At 47.6% G+C, this 23,623-nt stretch overlaps 2 protein-coding genes across 2 annotated transcripts in view; one reads left to right on the top strand and one right to left on the bottom strand.

The window, feature by feature from the left end:
- The first annotated feature begins 369 nt into the window (after window positions 1-369).
- LOC126530356 (uncharacterized) lies at window positions 370-1,344 on the top strand. The gene has a single exon (XM_072288315.1). It carries the CDS (start codon window positions 370-372, stop codon window positions 1,342-1,344), a length of 975 nt encoding a protein of 324 aa, XP_072144416.1.
- A 16,188-nt stretch (window positions 1,345-17,532) lies between these two features.
- LOC126530310 (uncharacterized) overlaps window positions 17,533-23,623 on the bottom strand; it is a 61,757-nt gene continuing 55,666 nt past the window's right edge. The window contains exon 7 of the mRNA XM_050177630.3: window positions 17,533-17,942. Within this exon, the coding sequence (XP_050033587.2) occupies window positions 17,567-17,942 (376 nt within the window). The 3' untranslated portion in view covers window positions 17,533-17,566. The remainder of the gene's footprint in view (window positions 17,943-23,623) is intronic.

The raw sequence follows: 23,623 nt of genomic DNA, 5'->3' as shown, positions 1-23,623 counted from the left end.
GTGAAAGCACATCTTGGCTCTTAAAATGCAAATGTAAACATCAACGCAGACAAAGATTCTTACTGTTGACATAGCCAAAATGTACGCATAGGGACATGTTCGAAGAGCCTTGTTCGAACGGCCACGTTTGTGATAAGCTCTGCTGGAAACAGTGCATCGGCCCTCGGCCGAGGATCACACCCACTGTCAACTACTGATTCCGGTAATTATAAAGTCGCTCTCCCTCGTCCAGCGGCTGGCAATACCGTTCTCAATTCAGTTTTCCTGCATGCTGACCTGGCAGGGTGGCCGCATCGGGCCCCCGACTTTCGCGATGCACTCCTTTCAGTGCTAAATGCAACTGATATCCTCGGCAATGGTCAATACCAGATGAGTCATTTGTGGTTAGTCACATGTGTCAACAGCATCACGAAACAGAAACTTGTCGACCTAGGCGAGTTGCTGGTGAAGGGCCTGAAGTGCCTTGTCATAGACCCGGAATGCAAAAATATCAAGATGAAGCTCCTTTGGCTTCCGCCACACGTCGAACAGAGACGGATTGTTGAAGCGCTTGAGCCATATGGTACAGTGCAGTCCATCACGAGAGAAATGTGGCGGTGTGACGGCATGGAGGGCTGGCAAATGACTAATGGAGACGTGGCGTTCACATTGAAAGATGGGGTTTCTGCCAGTAATCTGCCACATCTATTGAGCATATACGGCCACCAGTGCCTTGTCTTGGTTCCTGGCCGACCACCACTTTGCCTCCGGTGCAACGGAGTTGGGCATATCCGGCGACAATGTAGAACACCGCGCTGCAGTAACTGTCACCGCTACGGTCACCCAGCAGATGCATGCGTCGGAACCTGCGCCGACAAGCTTCGTGGAAATCGACCAGCTGAGGATGATACCATTACCGATCATCTAATGGAGGTGAGCGAAGTTGTGGATGCAACTGGTGAAACACTCCCTGAGACTCATCGACAAGATCAGATTAAGCCGTCATCGGCTGAAATTAGCCTCAGCCAGAAGCCTGCGAACGAGGATGAGACTAAGGCGCCTGACGAAGAACCGACTGTGCCATGGGCAGAATCGCCACCAGTTCAAGATCACTCACCGTCAGTAGAATCTGGATTGATGTGCGAGGCCGCTAAGAAGCGTCCAGCGCCATCTGACAATCTGTCGCCCTCGGGAAAGGAGGCTCGCGTTCTCAAAGTGTCAAAGTTTACAAAACCGCTCCGGGGAACACCTACTCCTGCAGATGTCCTTTGTGTTAACGTGCACCAAAAGGTCCATAGTGCATCACCTCATCAAGAAGGGAGTGGTGCACCTCTGGAGCAGCGTTTAAACGCGGCACCCACATAGGTAATCATGGCGGGCGCTCTTCCCTTCCATTTTGGCACTTTAAATGTCCGTGGCTTACGAAGTAAGCGACGACATGTACAGCTTCTTCATTTGTTACGCAATAGAAGATTAGATATTGCTGCTATTCAAGAAACAATGATTGAATCCGACAAAAACACAGAAGTAGCTCTATCTCCATTCCTATCTGACTATAATGTTTATGTAAGCCATGCAGTAGGCGTTTCCACAGGTTGTATGTTATTTGTTAGCAAACATTTGCAATGTGATTTGCTACATTTGTTCACAGATAGGGAAGGGCGCCTCATCGGTTGCGATATTGATATCAGTGGCACGAGTTTGATTTGTGTGTGTTTATGCCGCGAACAAGTTACGTGAACGCGAGTGTTTCTTCTTATCTCTAGAACATCAGCTTTGTACTGATCGTGCATTGGTCCTCTTCGGAGACTTTAATTGCGTATGTAACGCGCAAGATCGTACGTCACTGAAGCTGAGACACGATCCAAGTAGTGATGCTTTGCAACGCCTGATATGTGATTGTCAGCTTGTGGACATTGGGGAAAATGAAAAGGCGGGATGTCGAAATACACACTTCCAGGGTACCTCGCATGCAAGGCTTGACCGAATGTATGTTTCACCTAGCGCGCTGCCTCTTATTTATGGTTACACTGTGCGCCCTATATTCTTTAGTGACCATTGCCTAGTGTCAGCATCGTTTGGCAGCCGTCGTTACCAAAGTCGGCGTATGTACTGGGAGCTGTGGAAGTTAAATAACCAGTTACTTTCTCGTGAGTGTTTCTTAAATCGAGTTGCTGAGCTTATAGCTCATGTGTCATGCCGCAAGGACTTGCCACTCTTTGCTTTGTGGGAATTATTCAAACAGGAAGCTAAAAAGATAGCCATCGAAGAATCATCAATATTAGCCTTTGAAAAAAAGAATAATTACAAAGCATTGTATAGACTTTTGAGTGAATCGCATGAGCTTGAATGCCTACATCCGGGTCAATATATTGATGATATTCATAAGGTCAAGGAACAGTTACTAACTTTGAACGCAGAAAAAAACAAAGGTGCACTAGTGCGTGGGCGAGAGCAGCATTTCCTGGAAGAACAGCCTTGCAGCAGGGCCCTTGGTGATGAGCTGCGACACGCGCTGTCTAAACAAATACTAGATATAGATAGTATGGTGGAATCATTGTTAATGCGCCTGCTTTATTAACTAAAACATTTTTTGAGCATTATCAAAAACTATTTCGAGACCATAAGCCATTGGATACAGATGCTGCCAAAAAAATTGTATCGTTGCTGCCCCAGTTCAATCAGGATGATTACGATTATAGAAATGAAAATATTGATATTAATGAGGTAACTGCATCATCGATTGATTAGCGAAGGGCAAGACGCCCGGCCCGGATGGCCTTACTGCCGAATTTTATCAGTGTTTTCGTTCCCTCTTATCGCCATTATTACTTCAGGTGTACCGAGAGGCCTTCGAAGCAGGGTACCTAACCACCACAATGTACGAAGGACACACCGTGCTTATACCCAAAAGCGATGACGAGACTAAATTGCAAAAAAGTTGACGGATATCGGCCTATCTTCTTATGCAATGTGGATTATAAAATTTTTGCTAAGGTATTAGCTAACCGTTTGCAAGTTGTAATAAGATCTGTGGTCGGTGATCATCAAACATGTGGCATCAGGGGCCAGTCCATTCAGACGAACATTCATGTTGCGAGATCGGTGCTAGAGTGTGTAGCTGAGGGGATTGGACAGGTGGCAATGGTGCAGCTAGATCTGGCTAAGGCGTTCGACAGGGTGAATCACTCATTCCTGTTTACTGTACTAGAGCATATAAATACCGGATCTCTGCTCCTTAGAGGTGTCAGGATATGTTATGCTAATGGATCAACGAGACTGATAGTGAATGGCTCTCTCTCCGATCCGATTAGGCTTTTATCATCAGTACGACAAAGATGCCCTTTGTCACCGCTTCTGTTCTGCTTGTATTTAGAGCAACTTTGTATGAGCATTCTTAAAGAACCGAATTTCCACTGGTTTAAATTACTGACTAATGAGGTTCGGGTTCTTGTGTATGCAGACGACGTGGCCTTTTTTTTTTTGTACCCATAAAAAGAGTGTAAAGGCGGCTCTTGCACTTACAGAACACTTTTGTGCGGCGTCTGGTGCAAGCGTTAACCTTGAAAAAAGTTGAGGTTCTTGGTTTAGATTATGGGCCACACTGCCATCACCTTACGCAGGCATTCAATGGAAAGAGGATCTGCGTTATTTAGGTGTGCCTCTCTCACAGTATAGAAATAGCAACGCTCATTGGTCGGGAGAAGTTGGCAAAATTGAACTTAAGGTGAATTCATGGCGACGGCAGAATTTGTCAATGTTCATTCGTGCTGAAGGGTGCAACGTGTTCTTAGCTTCCCGTCTTATGTATGTGCTGCAAGTACTGCACTGCTCACGACTTCGCCTTCATGCACTGCATCGAGTATTTGCAACATTTATTTGGAGTTAGAGCTGCGAATAGATACGGCGCGACAATCTGTTCCTCCTCCTTGAACGTGGTGGTCTAGGATTAGTACACCTCTTTGTCAGGCAAATTGTTTCTCGCCTGTTTTTCTTTCGAGACAGTGACCATCCGTTTTTGCGTGAAATGATGCAACTCCGTTTAGTTCATTATGTTCCTGATATAGTAGTATCATCAAATGTCAAAGATGTCCCACAGGCTCCTCGGGGCTTTCTCAAGGAAGTTGTTGACATATTTATTTTCTTGAAAGTTAGATTCAGCCTGGAGTACGTGTTCACTGCCAGTCGAAAAGCAATTTCTGCGGCACTGGTTGACTCTATTTTCCCAGGTCCTTTGTCCGTGCACCTTATTTAGGGCGACTTTTTCAGGATGTACTTAAGCGCGTCCGAAAAATGTGTGTACCTCCTGGGGTAAAAAGCATTTTTCTTAAAATTACATTCAGAAACACTCCCTGTTAAAACTTGGTTAAATTCGAAGGGTTGCTTTGTGCCGTGGTCAACAAACTGTCGGCTCTGTCTACGTCCCGGAACCATGGATCACTGCTTCATAGACTGTAGGGATGCTGTAGTTTTTCGGGACATTATCCAACGGACGCTTATTAAATACATTGACATGACTCAATTTTCAATTAGGTTTCTGCCGTTTAAGGTTACGGGTGGTCCTCCCTATGACATGTTCATAGTACTTGGCTTATATAGCCTGTGGAGAAGTAGACTGTGTGATCGCCATGCCATAAGCCCGCGATCTACAAAATCCTTCTTGCGGGAAAGTGCTGCCTATGTAAGAAGTGTGTACGCTGTGCAGGACCCTCCGCCAGACTGGATGCACTTGTTGGATGCATGTGTGTGTTTGACAGAGTTTTAAGTATGTAGTTGTGTCAACGTTGTAATACACTTTCAGTTTTGTTTTCCATGTAATAAAAGAAAAGTTCGGCGTGGTGCAGTGGTAACACGCTGGCCTCGCGATCCTCAGGTCCCTAGTTCCAATCCCTGGTGGGGAAATTTTTTTACTTATTTTTCTTTTTTACTACTAACAAATTTACATAGCCTTAAAGAGGTCTCTGTCAATTTTTAATTAAATATTTATCAAGAACTACATAACTTTCGACTACAGGAAGTCACACTATAGGACGTCACCCTTCAGACAACAGAACGACAGAAACAACATCCGAAAATACGACAGACTGAAATTTCCTGTTGTATTTTTCAAGTGGGCTGCGTGATCACTGAGACCAGGTAAGTGCGTGAGTGGTGGAATGTGATCGGGATGGGTTGTGAGCACGAGGTCTAGTATGCTGGGTGAATGTGCGCTTTCTCTTGTAGTCTTCATGTCAAGCTCAGATAGATTAGAAGTGAGGCAAGTGGTAAGAAAATCGCTATCGATGGAACGTTTTGACGCCGTGAGGGCGAGATCGTTCCACGTTATTGGGGAAAAATTGAAATCGCCAAATAAGAGTAGCGCTGAGCGAAGGTGCAATACAAGCAGAGAACAGCTGTGATTTGACCCACACGAGCGATAACAATTCCGAAGGAAGCGAGGCTTGAACTTGTTTTTTCGCTATATAAGAAATTATTACTACGGTGAGAAATTTTGCGCGTGTAAATCCTATACTACTCCATGAGCACTGTGATCTATGTCTGGACACAATGCACCAGCAATATCGGGAAGTTTTGCAGAAGACCCCAAACATGTCTTCCACGACTGCGTTATCCAGTGCTCCAGCCATGCCATAAAGAAATGGCAATAGCCTATTCCAGTCAGTCCAATATTGGAGAATTTCAATCGCCAACATTGCTTGAACGTGTGCCGTGTCAGAGGAAATGAAGCAAACGAAACAGGATGCAGTGCCTCAACGGCGTCTCGCATCAGTTTGTCCACGTAAAATCTGTAGCAAAACAAAAAAATATTTTTCGTGCGTGAACGAGAAAATGTGCTGTCTCTTGAAGCAATCCTAAAATAATATTTTCGTGATTGCTTGGCCTTCTTAATAAAGAGCTGCTGGCCTACTAATGCTCACATTGAACTTCTATTTCCCCATGGCACAGTAGAAATGTTATGCAGTACGCCAAGTCGCGGCATGAAGTTCATTGTGCGTAGGTTTCATGAAGCCTATGAGGCACAACAGACATGCTAAGCCATCTTCAAGCCACTGCCTGGGCCGCTTCTTTCATTTACAACTCATGCAACCTAGCGACAGAGACAGTGAGAGCAAGATTTGCCGCAAGTGATAATGGTTATGACCCGAACAGTGGAACTCGCCCACTGAGGGGAGTCGGATAAGAACAGCGCATCCATAAATAAAGTAACGTATTACCGCGATGCTAAAAACAAAATACAGTATACTGATGGGCGATTTCAATGCCAGGGTAGGCAAGAAGCAGGCCGGAGACAAGTCAGTGGGGGAATATGGCATAGGCTCTAGCAATAGCAGAGGAGAGTTATTAGTAGAGTTTGCAGAACAGAATAATATGCGGATAATGAATACCGTTTTCCGCAAGCGGGTTAGCCGAAAGTGGACGTGGAGGAGCCCGAACGGTGAGACTAGAAATGAAATCGACTTCATACTCTGCGCGAACCCTGGCATCATACAAGATGTAGACGTGCTCGGCAAGGTGCGCTGCAGTGACCATAGGATGGTAAGAACTCGAAGTAGCCTTGACTTGAGGAGGGAACGGAAAAAACTGGTACATAAGAAGCCAATGAATGAGTTAGCGGTAAGAGGGAAACTAGAGAAATTCCGGATCAAGCTACAGAACAGGTATTCGGCTTTAACCCAGGAAGAGGACCATAGTGTTGAAGCAATGAACGACAATCTTATGGGCATCATTAAGGAGTGCGCAATAGAAGTAGGTGGTAACGCCGTTAAACAGGAAACCAGGAAGCTATCGCAGGAGACGAAAGATCTGATCAAGAAACGCCAATGTATGAAAGCCTCTAACCTTACAGCTAGAATAGAACCGGCAGAACTTTCTAAGTTAATCAACAAGCGTAAGACAGCGGGCATAAGGAACTATAATATGGATAGAATTGAACAGGCTCTCAGGAACGGAGGAAGCCTAAAAACAGTGAAGAAGAAACTAGGAATAGGCAAGAATCAGATGTGTGCGTTAAGAGACAAAGCCGGCAATATCGTTACTAATATGGATGAGATAGTTCAAGTGGCTGAAGAGTTTTATAGAGACTTATACAGTACCAGTAACACCCACGACAATAAGGTGAGAGAGAATAGTCTAGAGGAACTTGAAATCCCACAAGTAACACCGGAAGAGGTAAAGAACGCCTTGGGAGCTATGAAAAGGGGGAAGGCAGCTGGGGAGGATCAGGTAACAGCAGATTTGTTGAAGGATGGTGGGAACACTGTCCTGGAAAGATTGGCCGCCCTATATACACAATGCCTCATGACCTCGAACGTACCGGAATCTTGGAAGAACGTTAACATAATCCTAATCCATAAGAAAGGGGACGCCAAAGACTTGAAAAATTATAGACCGATCAGGTTACTGTCCGTTGTCTACAAAGTACTTACTAAGGTAATCGCAAATAGAATCAGGAATACCTTAGACTTCTGTCAACCAAAGGACCAGGCAGGATTCCGTAAAGGCTACTCAACAATAGACCATAATCACACTATCAATCAGGTGATGGAGAAATGTGCGGAATATAACCAACCCTTATATATAGCCTTCATTGATTACGAAAAAGCATTTGATTCAGTCGAAACCTCAGCAGTCATGAAGGCACTACGGAATCAGGGTGTAGATGAGCCATATGTAAAGATACTGGAAGATATCTATAGCGGTTCCACAGCCACCGTAATCCTCCACAAAGAAAGCAACAAAATCCCAATAAAGAAAGGCGTCAGACAGGGAGATACGATATCTCCAATGCTATTCACAGCATGTTTACAGGAGGTATTCAGAGACCTGGAGTGGGAAGAATTGGGGATAGAAGTTGATGGAGAATACCTTAGCAACTTGCGATTCGCTGATGATATTGCCTTGCTTAGTAACTCAGGAGACCAATTGCACTGCATGCTCACTGACCTGGAGAGGCAAAGCAGAAGGGTGGATCTGAAAATTAATCTACAGAAAACTAAAGTAATGTTTAGCAGTCTCGGAAGAGAGCAGCAGTTTACGATAGGTAGCGAGGCACTGGAAGTGGTAAGGGAATACATCTACTTAGGGCAGGTAGTGACCACGGATCCGGATCATGAGACTGAAATAACCAGAAGAATAAGAATGGGCTGGGGTGCGTTTGGCAGGCATTCTCAGATCATGAACAGCAGGTTGCCATTATCCCTCAAGAGAAAAGTATATAACAGCTGTGTCTTACCAGTACTCACGTACGGGGCAGAAACCTGGAGGCTTACGAAAAGGGTCCTGCTGCAATTGAGGACTACGCAACGAGCTATGGAAAGAAGAATGATAGGTGTAACGTTAAGGGATAAGAAAAGAGCAGATTGGGTGAGGGAACAAACGCGGGTAAATGACATCTTAGTTGAAATCAAGAAAAAGAAATGGACATGGGCCGGACATGTAATGAGGAGGGAAGATAACCGATGGTCATTAAGGGTTACGGACTGGATTCCAAGGGAAGGGAAGCGTAGTAGGGGGCGGCAGAAAGTTAGGTGGGCGGATGACATTAAGACGTTTGCAGGGACAACATGGCCACAATTAGTACATGACCGGGGTAGTTGGAGAAGTATGGGAGAGGCCTTTGCGCTGCAGTGGGCGTAACTAGGCTGATGATGATGATGAATACTTTTTGTCGGGTCACTTAACTCCCCCGTAGCACTATAGAAGCTTGTCATAACTTTCCAGCTCCTATAGATGGTGCGGCAGAAGTTCAAGGTGGAGGGCATACAGATGTCGGTGGGCCCAAGGGAATTACGGCCGCATCGCTAAGCAGGTGGTTTGCGGGCCTTAAGTGTGGCTTAGCGCAGTACTTGATCCTCCTAAGGAAACAAAGAGGTGCCTGATCGAATGCAACGCCACGTTTACCACTGGTCATGTATGTTGCGGAAGTAAAGTGAATGCAAGTGCCTTAATTCGGTTAAAGTTTCCTTACTTGGACGCACGCATGTTGAAGTTTGCAATTCAACCGATGCCGTAAAGGTCGGCACATTTGTTTTCAATATGTATATCTCTTGAATGCGCAAGAGTCGGAACCTCGCTTTTAAAAGAAAGTTAAGCGCTTTACAGTATGGGCGTGTATAAAGTTAGTGCGATATAAAGTAACTCAAATTCAATATGCAATCAAAGGTAAACGCTACTTGTAATAGGCACAACGTAGATCGCTCTCTGCGTCAGTTTAGTCGTGCAATGCTAAGAGCGTCAAAGAAGAAAATATTTACTATTGCTAAACAAGAAAATATCCACAAGGCGATCAGCTGTCCCAGAGGGCACTCTTTCTAAATTTTCGAGATTATAGTGTTTGCGCTTGTTATGGGGGTGAGCTTGCGAAAGCGCAATGCTTTAGCGCTACATTTTTTGTACTGTGGTCCGTGTATGTAGCATATTTTTTGAAGACACAACGTTTATACTTATGTGCCCTAGCAGGATCTCCAACACATCAGCAAAATGAACTCGCAGGAAAGTTTATTAGAAAAACTGGATGCGCTCCAACATGAAATAACACCAAACAATGTGGCTCCAAAAATGCTTCCTCTCTAAAATCATACTTGTTGCACACAGTCCTTTCCTCGCTCACTTTCATTCCGATCCGCTGCTCTGTCGACCACAATTTTTTGCTCATATATTGCATGATTGGTACATTGCGGAACGGAACAAATGTGGGTGCTATTTGCCGGTTCATCATTACTTCTCAATCTGAACTGAAACGCCGGGAGAAGCATATGCGCCTGGCAGTAATCACCATTCAAAGGCTACGGAGAAAATCCGCCAGCTTACTTGTCCAAGCCGAAAGAACAGCCTAGTCCGGTGATCCGGTGTCGTCCACTGACATGATTATAGATGGCAGCTTAACGTCCAATAGTTGTAACATAAAGGAACGGAATATTGGGCTAGTTGGTGCATACTAGAGCACTGCACGGGTCCGGGCCAACATGAAAGCGCGGGAGCTTTCGTCGGCCCGGCGCGGACCCATTCTGTAGCCCTGACAGACCATCTGCCCTACAAATTGAGTGGCCTGACCAGCTCCATCTGTTGCTCTTAATGACAAATAGGCGATCGCTACACCCCCTTTTGGTCTTTATTCTAAAAAACTGTCTTCCTGCCTTTTAACTGTACGCCAAACATTTTTCATCTCTCGTTGCGCTGTCCTTAGCTTTCTCGCAAGCTACCTTGTTAACCTGCAACCTCAATCCTCATATTGTCACGTGGTGGTGACGTTGAATAACACAGTAGCAATACTGTGAACGACAAAACTAACTTTTATTGGGCGAACCTGTGCCCACAAAACAGGCTACACTTATAGCACAACGATAGCGGCGAACACGCTCGGCGATCGTCGAAAATCTGATCAGCGGGTCAAGCGCGTCGGTTTTTATACAGCAGTCGTCGAATGTTCCAGACTAATCGTTCGGACCCGCGTGCCTTCCACAAAGTTCTACATCATTCGCGTCACGCGATGAAATCAGATAACACAAGGTTCGGCGACAACAGACACCCGGGTAGAAGCATCGACAACTTTCCAGAAACTTCGGATACATGCAGGCGCCTCCCGCGCTGTGCGATTACATTTGTTAGGTGGCGAAACGTGGTCGCCCGATAAAGATAAGTACACGTGTCAATACCCCCCTCTTAAAGAGCATCGACCCGATGCTGCAAACAAACGAAAGTAATAAATAAGGAAAGTTCGTTAGCGTCCGTAAAACGGTTTAAAACGCACCACGTGGACCACTTCAGGTCGTGCGCGACGTCGCTGTGAATGCGACATGCCGTCTGCCACGACCTCATAGTCCAGTGCGCCAATACGTCAGATGACCTTGTAGGGTCCGAAATAGCGTCGCAATAGTTTCTCACTCAGTCCTCGTCGGCGTATCGGGGTCCACACCCAAACACGGTCGCCGGGCTGGTACTCGACGAAGCGTCGTCGGAGGTTGTAGTGTCGGCTGTCGGTACGCTGCTGGTTTTTGATCCGTAGGCGGGCGAGCTGTCGGGCTTCTTCGGCGCGCTGGAGATAGGTAGCGACGTCAAGATCCTCTTCGTCAGTTACGTGCGGCAGCATGGCGTCGAGCGTCGTCGTCGGGTTCCTGCCGTAAACCAACTTGAACGGCGTGATCTGTGTTGTTTCTTGCACCGCCGTGTTGTAAGCGAATGTTACGTACGGTAGGACGGCATCGCAGGTCTTGTGTTCGACGTCGACGTACATTGCTAGCATGTCGGCGAGGGTCTTATTCAGCCGCTCCGTAAGACCATTCGTCTGTGGGTGGTAGGCAGTTGTCCTCCTGTGCCTTGTCTGACTGTATTGCAGAATGGCCTGGGTGAGCTCCGCTGTAAAGGCCGTTCCTCTGTCGGTGATGAGGACTTCTGGGGCGCCATGTCGCAGCAGGATGTTTTCGACAAAGAATTTCGCTACTTCGGCGGCGCTACCTTTCGGCAGTGCTTTAGTTTCAGCGAAGCGGGTGAGGTAGTCCGTCGCCACGACGATCCACTTATTTCCGGTTGTTGACGTCGGAAAGGGTCCCAACAAGTCCATCCCGATCTGCTGGAATGGTCGGCAAGGAGGCTTGATTGGCTGTAGTAATCCGGCTGGTCTTGTCGGTGGTGTCTTACGTCGCTGACAGTCTCGGCATGTTCTGACATAGCGGGCGACGTCGGCGGTCAGGCGCGGCCAATAATACCTTTCCTGTACCCTCGACAGCGTCCGGGAGAATCCAAGGTGCCCAGCGGTTGGATCGTCGTGTAGGGCGTGCAATACTTCTGGACGCAGTCCTGACGGGACAACAAGAAGGTAGTTGGCACGCACTGGTGAGAAGTTCTTGTTTACGAGTAGGTTGTTTTGAAGCGAGAACGAAGATAATCCTCGCTTAAATGCCCTAGGGACAACGTCGGTGTGCCCTTCCAAGTACTCGATGAGGTTTTTCAACTCCGGGTCTGCTCGCTGCTGTTCAGCGAAGTCTTCTGCGCTTAAAATGCCGAGGAAGGCGTCGTCATCTTCGTCATCTTGCGGCGGCGAGTCAATGGGGCGCGTGATAGGCAATCGGCATCAGAGTGTTTTCCTCCGGACTTATAGGTTACAGTGATATCATATTCTTGCAGTCTTAGGCTCCACCGCGCCAGCCGTCCTGAAGGATCCTTTAAATTCGCTAGCCAACACAAAGCGTGATGGTCGCTGACGACTTTGAATGGCCTGCCATATAGGTACGGGCGAAATTTCGCTGTAGCCAAAACGATGGCAAGGCATTCCTTTTCGGTTGTAGAATAATTGCCTTCCGCATTTGACAACGACCGGCTAGCGTAAGCTATCACGTGTTCATGACCATCTTTTCTCTGGACTAGCACGGCACCGAGGCCTAGGCTACTGGCGTTAGTGTGGATGTCGGTATCGGCGTGCTCGTCGAAGTGCGCAAGTACGGGCGGCGACTGCATGCGTCGTTTGAGTTCTTGAAATGCGTCGGCTTGCGACGCTTCCCACTTGAACTCGACGCCACATTTAGTTAGCTTTGTCAGCGGCTCAGCGATACGTGAAAGGTCCTTGACAAATCGCCTGCAGTAGGCACACATGCCAAGAAATCTACGCACTGCCTTCTTGTCGATGGGCTGCGGGAACTTTGCAATGGCAGCTGTCTTCTGCGGATCGGGGCGTACTCCAGACTTGCTGATGACGTGGCCTAGGAACAGAAGCTCATCGTAAGCGAAGCAGCACTTTTCTGGCTTCAGAGTGAGCCCTGATGACTTGATGGCCTCTAGTACTGTCGCAAGCCGCCTAAGGTGATCGTCGAAATTTTCGGCGAAGACGACGACGTCGTCCAAGTAAACAAGACAGGTCTGCTACTTCAATCCTGCTAACACCCTGTCCATGACGCGCTGGAATGTTGCAGGCGCCGAGCAGAGTCCGAATGGCATGACCTTGAACTCGTAGAGGCCGTCTGGCGTGATGAAGGCGGTCTTTTCGCGATCTCTCTCGTCGACTTCTATTTGCCAGTAGCCAGACTTGAGATCCATCGACGAGAAGTATTTTGCGTTGCAGAGCCGATCTAATGCGTCGTCTATCCGTGGTAGGGGGTATACATCCTTCTTTGTGATTTTGTTCAGTCGACGATAATCGACGGAGAAACGTAAGGTGCCGTCCTTTTTCTTCACCAAGACAACAGGGGATGCGCACGGGCGTTTCGACAGCTGGATGATATCGTCGCGCAGCATTTCGTCGACTTGGTGTCTTATAGCTTCACGTTCTCGCGGCGAAACACGGTAAGGGCTCTGGCGGAGCGGTCGAGCGCTTTCCTCGGTTATTATTCGATGCTTGGCGACTGGTGTTTGTCGAATCCTCGATGATGTCGAAAAGTAGCCTTTGTATCGTTGGAGCAGACTTCAGAGCTGCTGTTGTTTAATCACTGGGAGACATGGATTAATGTCGTAGTCTGGTTCGGGAACCATGGTCGTCGGGGTAGGTGCGGCGGAATCCGAGAGGACAAATGCATTACTGGTTTCCAGAATTTCCTCGATGTACGCGATCGTCGTGCCCTTGTTGATGTGCTTGAACTCCTGGCTGAAGTTTGTCAGCAACACTTCAGTTTTCCCTCAGTGCAGTCGAGCGATCCCTCTTGCGACGCAAATTTCACGGTCTAGCAGTAGACGTTGGTCACCCTCGAGGACGCCTTCTACGTCGGCAGGCGTTTTGGTGCCTACGGATATGACAATGCTGGAACGAGGCGGGATGCTGACTTGACTTTCGAGCACACTTAAGGCATGGTGACTACTAGAACTCTCCAGCGGTATCGCTCGATCTTCCGACAGCGGTATGGACTTCGACTTCAGGTCAATGATTGCGCCGTCTTGGTTCAGGAAGTCCATGCCGAGAATGACGTCTCACGAACACTGTTGGAGGATAACGAAGTTGGCAGGGTAAGTCCGGTCATGAACGGTCATTCTTGCCGTGCAGATTCCAGCCGGCGTAATGAGGCGTCCTCGAGCGGTTCGAAATTGGGGACCCTCCCATGCAGTCTTAACCTTCTTCAACTGGGCGGCGATGTGTCCACTCATTACGGAGTAATCGGCCCCTGTGTCGACTAAGACAGTGACTGCGTGGCCGTCGAGAAGCACGTCGAGGTCGGTGGTTCTTTGTCTGGCGTTGCAGTTGGGTCTTGGCGTCGGATCACGGATGCATCGTGTTGAACTGAAGCTGGAACGTCGCGTCGTCAAGTCGTCTTTCGTCGGTGTAGTCTTGGCTTCCCGACTTCTTCGGGACGGCGGCGTGTCGTCATTAGGTCGTCGAGATGGTTTCTTCGTCGTTTTCGTCGGCGGCGGAGGATCTTCGTCAGTTCGACGAACAGCAACCGCACCTCCATCGGTTGCTGCTTTTATTTTTCCGGATATGGGCTCGCAGAGCGGCCCCTGGCTGGGCCGGTGTATGGTCGGCGCTGCGGCGACAGGTAGCGGCCTGGGGACGGTGAACGGGACGGTCGTCGAGGGCTCCATTGAGTAGCGGTGAAGTAGTCGGCGATGTCACGTGGGCGCTCTCCAAGCTGTGGACGCGGCGCGTTGACGGCGAACCCTCTCAGTCCCAAGTCGCGGTATGGGCATCCTCGATACACATGGCCGGCTTCTCCGCAGTGATAGCAGAGCGGGCGGTGGTCGGGGGCTCGCCAAATGTCTGTCTTCCTCGGGTAGCTGCGCTGGGCGACCGGTGGGCGCGCAGGCGGCGGCGGCGGTGGTCGACGCAATTGCGGCGTTGCAGGGCCCTGGCGCGGTCGTGGAGGGGGACCTTGACGGCGGGCGACGGCGGCGTAGGTCATCGCTTCTGGCTGGGGCTGCGATGATTGTGGTTGTAACTCGGGAACTCCGAGCGATCGCTGAACTTCTTCTTTGACAATTTCGGTGACTGTGGCCGCTTGAGGTTGTGATGAAGGGAAGATCCTTTGAAGCTCCTCTCGTACGACTGCCCTGATGGTCTCGCGCAGGTCGTCGGTGGCCAGTGACTGAAGTCCGGCGTAGTTTGTCGAGCTCGTGCTACGGCTGAATTGCCGGTTCCGCATTTCGAGTGTCTTCTCAATGCTGGTGGCCTCGTGAAGGAACTCTTCTACGGTCGTCGGTGGGCTTCGTATCATTGCGCCGAAAAGTTCCTCCTTTACACCACGCATCAGCAGGCGGACTTTCTTCTCCTCGGACATTTCCGGTACGGCGTGGCGGAACAGACGGTTCATTTCTTCAGCGAAGATCGCGATCGTTTCATTCGGCAGCTGTGCTCTGGTCTCCAGTAGAGCTTGGGCTCGCTCTTTTCGCACGAAGCTTGCAAACGTTTGCAGAAAGCCGCTTCGGAACAGGTCCCACGTCATCAAGGTGGCTTCTCGATTCTCGAACCACGTCCTGGCGGCGTCCTCCAATGCGAAATAAACATGTCGCAGCTTGTCGCTTGCCCAGGTGTTAAACGTAGCGACTCTCTCAAACGTTTCCAGCCAGCTTTCCGGGTCCTCAAATGTGGAACCGCGAAACGTCGGTGGTTCCCTGGGCTGCTGCAGCACGATGGGGGACGCTGGGGCTGCCATTGGAGTTGCCTTGGACACAATCTTCTTGCTCTCAGGTAGAGGTCCGTGTTCCGGGGGCAGCTGTTGAAGACGGCGGCTTGCTCGATGTTCCGGGACGGCGCTGGTCTTGTCTTTGCGGTCCGGGCTTGAATTACGGCTTGTCGGAGACGTCCGGTACATGAACGTAAAGCACCTCCACCAGATGTCCCGTGGTGGTGACGAATAACACAGTAGCAATACTGTGAACGACAAAACTAACTTTTATTGGGCGAACCTGTGCCCACAAAACAGGCTACACTTATAGCACAACGATAGCGGCGAACACGCTCGGCGATCGTCGAAAATCTGATCAGCAGGTCAAGCGCGTCGGTTTTTATACAGCAGTCGTCGAATGTTCCAGACTAATCGTTCGGACCCGCGTGCCTTCCACAAAGTTCTACACAATTCGCGTCACGCGATGAAATCAGATAACACAAGGTTCGGCGACAACAGACACCCAGGATCGATAACTTTCCAGAAACTTCGGATACATGCAGGCGCGTCCCGCGCTGTGCGATTACATTTGTTAGGCGGCGAAACGTTGTCGCCCGATAAATATAAGTACACGTGTCAATATGTTAGCGTCCGAAGAATGCAAAGAGTGCACACTTTTCTTTCATAAGATAAAGGTAAGCCGGTCGTCGTGATGTTGCTACGCCAGCCGTATGTGCTTCAACCCTTTCTTTCTCATCATGAGGGCACTGGTGAGCAACTGTCTAGATAAACATACTATTGCATAGGTTCTACAAGCATTCAAAGCGTTTTTAGGCGAGCCCGGGTCGGGCCTAGGCTCGAAGCCGTTGGCCCGGGACGGGCTCGGGAATGAGGCCGCCGGCGCAGGCCGGACACAGGCCCGCTCATTAAAGGGTCTATGTCGGGCCTTCGAGCACGTGCGAACGTTATGCATTGCATGGTCCAAGGCATTCTGTGCTAAACTGAAGTGACACGTGCAAGGAGCTGGCTCTTAGCACACCTTAGCAAAATAAAGAAAAATAGACGTTCTCATACTTTTTTTAGAAAAACTAACATTGTTTCCGCGTAAGGAAAAATGAATAACAAAAGAAAGAAACACTCTTCAAACAATTTTCTTGTTACCACTTTTGTGATTGCACTTCACAACTCTCGATACTATTGTTATTTTAGCGTTAACGCAAGGGGTGTGTCTGTCTACTTGTGTGTTTATGTTACGCTGTATGCTCGTGAATACAAAACGGCCGGGTAAATAAACCAAAGATAACCGGTTCAGATGAAAGTAAATATATGATAGAAATTAAAACGAATTCAAATTTATGTGAAAGGTAGTAATGAAGTTGAAAAGCTGAGTTTCGCAGCGAGACAACGCTAAAAACGCGTGTTGACACTTGTAGCAGAAAAAAAATATAATTGAGGCATGGAGAAACCAGGGAATGAATGATGTACTCGAGAAGATGGTATGCGCTGCATTGTTAGCGAAATAGGACGATAATTACATGACTTGCCGCAATCGGCTGATTTGAATACCAAGAGTTCCATAGTGGTTTTCCTAGTCATCTGGTATGGTGCGTTCACAAATAGATGCAGCAGAAAATATAGCATGCATTACGTGGCTGAAAATTACGCTCGTAGATTTTAGCACCTTTGCAAGGACGTTTTCTGAGCCGGCAGCACTTGAAGTGCTGAGTTGAATAATAAAATTTAAGATTTATTCAGCTTTTATAGTGACGGGTGGAATCTGTAGAGTTATACCTGAAAGGAAATGCATATTGGAGGGCTGTCGTGGTAACAAAAAAAGAGCATAGGAATCAGACCATTTCAGCACTTCGCTGGCCATTTGTTTAATTAAAAGAAACGAGTTAAAGAACACGTTGCGTGTCTCCTATACTTACAGGAAATCAAGATAGGAATTCTACGAGCGTAGCGCAATTATCCCAGACAATTCTCAGCAGCGTTAAACGAGCATACAGTAAAAAGAAAAACTCAAGCCGAATCGGTGCGACGGACAATATATTCGCTCAGCCGCGCTATTCGGCGTCCTTGAAGAAGCCGTCGACGTCGCGCCACCGGTGCTCGACCAGCTCCTTCCAGAACTCGGCGGCGCGTTCCTCCGAGCGCTTCTCGAGGTCCGGCAAGCAGTCCAGGATCTCGTAGCGCAGCAGCGAGGCCAGCACCGAGAAGCGGTCGCCGTCAAAGAGCGCCGTGCACGAGCGCCGCAGCTCGTGCTGCAGGTAGCGCGCGCGCCAATCGTTGAAGCAGTCGCAGGCGCCGCGGAAGTCGTCCTGCATCTGAGAGATGAGGTGGCGTCGAGCCTCGGCCATGTCGCGACGCAGCTGCCTGCGCTCGGGCTCGCCCGCCTCGGCCTCCAGGCAGTTCCTGCAGTCTGCCACGAACTGCGTGTACCTGCGTGTGACAGGCGTACGCGGGGCGCCCTCGTTCGCCATGTGGGGAACGCCAACAGACGTTAAAGCTCTTAAGCGATTGCTTCAGTCACCGAGTTCGACGACAAAAACGATTACCGGGCCTCGGGGAGACGCCGTATTGGGAAGGGCGTTGGATTAACGTTAGCCAGGTTGTGGTTCTGTCACCATCGTCATCATTATCATCGCATTTATGTCCACGGCAGTACGAACGCATCTCCTAGGAAACTCCAATTAATCCTATCTTGGGCCAGCTAACTGCGTCTTAAGCCTGCAATATTGGGAATTTCATCGTGCTAACACTTTGGCGCAGTTTTCTATTGCACTTACCTTCTCACGTAACCCATTCTGTAGCCCTGATAGACCATCTGCCCTACAAATTACGTGGCCTGACCAGCTTCATCTGTTCCTCTTAATGACAACTAGGAGATCGGCTACCCCCGTTTGGTCTTTATTCTACAAAACTGTCTTTCTGCCTTTTAACTGTACCCAACATTTTTTTTTCATCTCTCGTTGCACGGTCCTTAACTTTTTCGCAAGCTACCTTGTTAATCTGCAACCTCAATGCTCATATGTCAGAGCCGGTATAATGCAATCAATGCACACTTTTCTTTCATAAGCTAAAGGTAAGCTGGTGGACGTGATTTTGTTACGCCAGCCGTATGTGCTCCAACACTTTCTTTCTCTGTACATTTCTTTCTCATCATAAGGGCACTGGTGAGTAACTGTCCTAGATAAACATACTATTGCTCAGGTTCTACAAGCACACGGCCATTATGAATTCTGGTCGTCTTGGTAAGCTATTCAACATTAGATCTGTATTCTGGACATCAATCTTCAATCCTGTTGCGAAATTTTGTAAGAGTGCAATGTCACCTTATCAAGTCGACTGTTATTCGAGTTTGTCATCTCAATTTTCTTCCATATCTTGCAAAGCCCTTCTTATCTGATCGCTAGTTACACATGAAACTTTTCTTTCCTGTCTGTCACTCTTCCCACTCAAAGGTTCGTGGCTGCTCTAGGAACTGTATAGTTCCAAATGTGATTCTTTTGCCGCCTTCACTGCATTGTCGATATTGTTGATGACATTTCCGTGTCTATCTTGTCACTGCATACATACTGCTTTTTTCTATGTCATGTGTCCACACCAATTTCATGCTGTTCCCTTTTCTTGCAACCTTATCCTTCCGATGTCATAAGTTCGCCAACTACACCCTTTTTTCTTGTTTGACAGGCTCACTGTAAACCTAGTTGGATCTGGATGTCGGGAGCTTATTGATATTGTCGCGATGCAGAACAGGACGTGCAGGCAAGAGACGATGACGAAGAAATTTTCATGCTGGGGCGCTTCGGCCGCCATGTTCTACTGTCAGCTGGTGCCGTCAGCATTCGTCTTGCGTAAACAACATTCGTGCTTGTCTCCACCGCGCGACATTTTGATGGACGTACGGGGTACCAACAGGCAGCTCCGCAGCGGTCGCCGCGTGAGCCCTGACACGATGATCGACAGCCAAAGCGCCACAATGACGGACCACCCAGCTCCCATGCCGCAGACTCTGACCTCCGTCGTGTTGTCCCAGCCGCGAGACCCAGGGTCATTCAATGGCATCGATGGCATGGACGTTGAAGACTGGATTTCCTGATGGGAGCGTCTAAGCAAAAATAATCGCTGGGACCCAACGCTAACGCTAACGAATGTGATATTCTACCCCCCCAGAAACTGCGCTAGCATGGTAGGACACCCACGAACACAACATGAATTGGGAAGTCTGCAAGCAGAATCTTCTAGACCTCCTTGGAAAGGCCTTTGGCCATCAGCTGGCAGCAGAGAAGGAGCTGTCGAGGCGTGCTCAAATGCCAAACGATTCTTGCGTGTCATATATTCAAGATGTCCTCGCGCTCTGTCGTAAAGCTGACAAAGACATGAACGAGACCGACAAGAATTGCCACATCCTCTAGGGCATAGCAGATGACTCGTTGAACCAGCTTATCCGCAAGAACTATGACTCAGTGGGCGCGATCATCAAAGAGTGCGGCCATTTCGAAGTGATGAAGAGTCACCACATTACCAAACAGGCCACCAAATACTGGTTCGACGTCTTCGTCTGAAGAACAGCTACGTGGACCTCCTCAGTCTGGACAAGAAAATTTCACGCGGTTAATTTCAGTGCATTTCATTTCATTTATTTACCTTAAGGGCCCAGAATTGGGCATTAAATAAGGGGGGATAACAAGAACAAGTAACTTCAAATGGGGGTTATAAGCATGAAGAGGACATCACGAAATAAAGAACAGCACTGTTTTCAGCATTAAAGAGATACAGTGCATCTAACATGACGTAATGTTTATACAATGGAATAGCAGAAGATCGAGATACAACACTATTTAGAATAACGCAACAAATACATGACAGTGATCAAAGGTAGCAGGACGCTCAAACAGGATAACAGGGTAGTTTAGAAAAGATCAGCTGGGATGGCAGGTTAGCTCATTTAGGTAGTTTAATCCGATTGTAATGAAAATAATTCCTCAATGTTGACAATGAATAGCGGAAGGGCGTTCCACTCATTTATTGATAATACTAAAGGTGAGTGTAAATATTTTTTAGTCCGTGCGAAGGGTGGGTATACTTCGAGTTCATGGTCAACACGGGTGGAGATGCGGGTTGCTGAATGAATGAATTTGCATGAAAAGCCACTGTCGCGGTAATAAACACTATGAAAAAAGAATAATCGTGAATATTTTCTGCGTATAACCAGATCTAAAATGCCAAGGGTTATTTTTGTGGATGACACACTGTGATAACGAGAATATGAGGATAAGATGAATCTAGCAGCTTTTCTTCGAATTGATTACAGCATGCTATTAAGGTATGTTTGATGTGGATGTCAGATGTTAGAAGTGCATTGTAATGATGGTTTAATTAGCGAATTAAATGCCTGAAGTTTGGTGTGAGGATTAACAATGCGTAAGCGATGTTCTAGAACGCCAAGCTTTCTAAAAGCTTTGCTAGTGATTAGGTCTACATGTGCATCCCATTTTAGATTGCAAGTGAATATAACTCCCAAGTATTTATTCGGAAAAACTGTTTCAACTGCACAATTGTTAATTAGGTACCCGTTAGGCAATCAATTGAGACTGGGACCAAATTTAATGTGATTAGTTTTCTCGATGTTAATTTTCATCTGCCGTTTGCTTTGCCATTGTAATAGAGTCGTTAAGTCGGATTACAGGGTTAAAGTGTCGTTCTGGTTTGCTATGTCTTTATATATTACGCAGTCATAAGTAAAACGACGTATGGAAGACTTTATGTTAGTAGATGTATCGTTTATGTAAATTAAGAATAGCAGTGGTTCCAAAACATAAAAAAAATTAAATTATTGGGTTTTACGTGCCAAAACCACTTTCTGATTATGAGGCACGCCGTAGAGGAGGACTCCTGAAATTTTGACCACCTGGGGTTCTTTAACGTGCACCTCAATCTAAGTACACGGGTGTTTTCGTATTTCGCCCCCATCGAAATGCGGCCGCCGTGGCAGGGATTCGATCCCGCGACCTCGTGCTCAGCAGCCTAATACCATAGCCACTGAGCAACCACGGCGGGTGTTCCAAAACATATCCTTCTGGGATTCTACACTTGACATGCGTGTAGTGAGATACGTAATGATCGTTTTTAATACTGTGAAGTCTGTTGTTTAGAAAGCCCTTAATCGAGATAAATCTTCTGTCATGTAACTGTAGGCTACGTAGTTTTGTTAGTAGACGTTGGTGAGGGACGCGATCGAATGCTTTGGAAAAGTCAATAAAAATTGCATAGATGAAAAATGACCCTTGATGGAGTTGTGGAAATCGATTACTAGCTCCAACAACTGGCTGTTGCAGGATCGGTTTTTCTAAAAGCCATGTTGCTTTTCAAAACGTCCTTGATTAGATTCAATGTGAGATATTATTTGACTGTACATGATATGCTCAAGTAGTTTGCAGCAAATAGATGTAAGAAAAATGGGACGGTAATTGTTAGCGAAGTGTTTGTCTTCAGATTTAAAGCAAGGCATTACATGCGCAATCTTACAGTCATCTGGAGGAAGTCCAGTGTCCAGTGACTGTTGAAAGATTAGTGATAAAAGGTGAGGTGAATTAACTGATGTTAGCTTCAAAAGATTTGCGCTGATACCGTCCGGTCCAGGGCAAGGTTTGCATGGAAGCCTCTCTATTGCGCGCGCTACGCCTGTTTCTGTTATCGATTAGTGGAAACTCGTGCGAAATTGCTTCCACTTGAGGCATCCTAGAATGTAGCGAAAGCTGGTCTGAGAAGGGCGAAGCGAAATGCGGATTTAAATTTTCATGTGGAATTCGTCGCGAAATTTGTCGCGAGCTCGAAGCAATGTCTCCCGCCGTCAGACAGGCGATAGAAAATTTAGGCCTCCCGTCTGTCTGCCCCATTCGTAATGCCGCTGTCAGTCACGACCGGCCCCGACGAACCATTACTTCTCCGTTTTCAGCGGTTTCAATTCGCCGTCGTAACCTGGCTGTATGGAGAACATCAGACAATATCATGACTGTTTTAGGCTTGTAGCGCAGCTCAGGAAGAGCAAAAAAGGAAGGAGGTAGGGGTAATCAAAGGGAACGGAAAACAGAGTGAGCGCTAACTTCCAACTGGTGGTTTATTTCGTGACACAAGACTACTTATACACTCGGCAAACCATATGACATCAAGAGATAACAAAGAAACCAAGCGACAAAACCGATAGTAACCAAGTGGTAACATATTCAGACAGCCTGTGGCTGCAGTCGGAGATACGCCAATTCATTGCTTGATAATGATAATGAAGGTGAGCTTACACATGCATGGCCCAGACCAATGATAGCCTTTGCTTCGATGATTTCTCTTGTGAGCTGATTACGACTGCGACCAAGAGTGACGCATTCCTCTAAGACAGGTTCGCAACCACACGTTTTGCAATGCTGCGCAAGAAACCCCCCAGCTGTAATACAATTCTTGGCATTGTAACCGTGTTCGCGCAGCCTGTCATTCAGGCATCGGCCAGTTTGACCAACGTAAAGTTTTCCGCACTTGAGTGGAAAACAATAAACAACACAATGTGCGCAATTGACAAACTTAGTTTTGTGGTTCTTGTCACAGGAAAGAGGAGCTACCTTATTGGGATTAGTGAGTTTGCAAATCCTCATTAGCTTGTTAGGGGCAGAAAACACTACACGAACATTCGCTCGCTGGGCGATTTTCTTAAGATTGTGTGAGACGGTGTGAATATAAGGGATGACGCTAGTCCTACCCCGAGTAGTTACAGGATTATCTGCGTGCTGGTTGTCTTTTCTACGCTCCCTTGAAATTCGTTCTGCTATTGACACTTGCAGGGACACGGCCTGCGAAAGCCGCGAAAGCCTGCGAAAGCCGTTCGCACTGCGAGGCAAAGCTAGACGAAACACTATGGTGGCACGACTTTTTCAAAGCATTATTAAGGCAAAGGTTAGCAATGCCTCTCTTGATCAACTTGGAATGGGCAGAATGAAACGGAAGAAGTGGTTTGTTAGCACGAGGTTCACTGGGTTACTGGGTTCACGAGGTTCACGAGGTTACTAGGTAGCTCCTCTTTCCTGTGACAAGAACCACAAAACTAAGTTTGTCAATTGCGCACATTGTGT

Source organism: Dermacentor andersoni, chromosome 5 (genome assembly GCF_023375885.2).
Source record: "Dermacentor andersoni chromosome 5, qqDerAnde1_hic_scaffold, whole genome shotgun sequence".
Classification (NCBI taxonomy): domain Eukaryota; kingdom Metazoa; phylum Arthropoda; class Arachnida; order Ixodida; family Ixodidae; genus Dermacentor; species Dermacentor andersoni.
Note: the sequence above shows the minus strand (reverse complement) of the source record. Positions and strands in the feature narration are given on the sequence as shown.

Coding starts and splice junctions, on each gene's coding strand:
- LOC126530356 (XM_072288315.1), top strand. CDS start 370: ATGAGTCATTTGTGGTTAGTCACATGTGTCAACAGCATCACGAAACAG.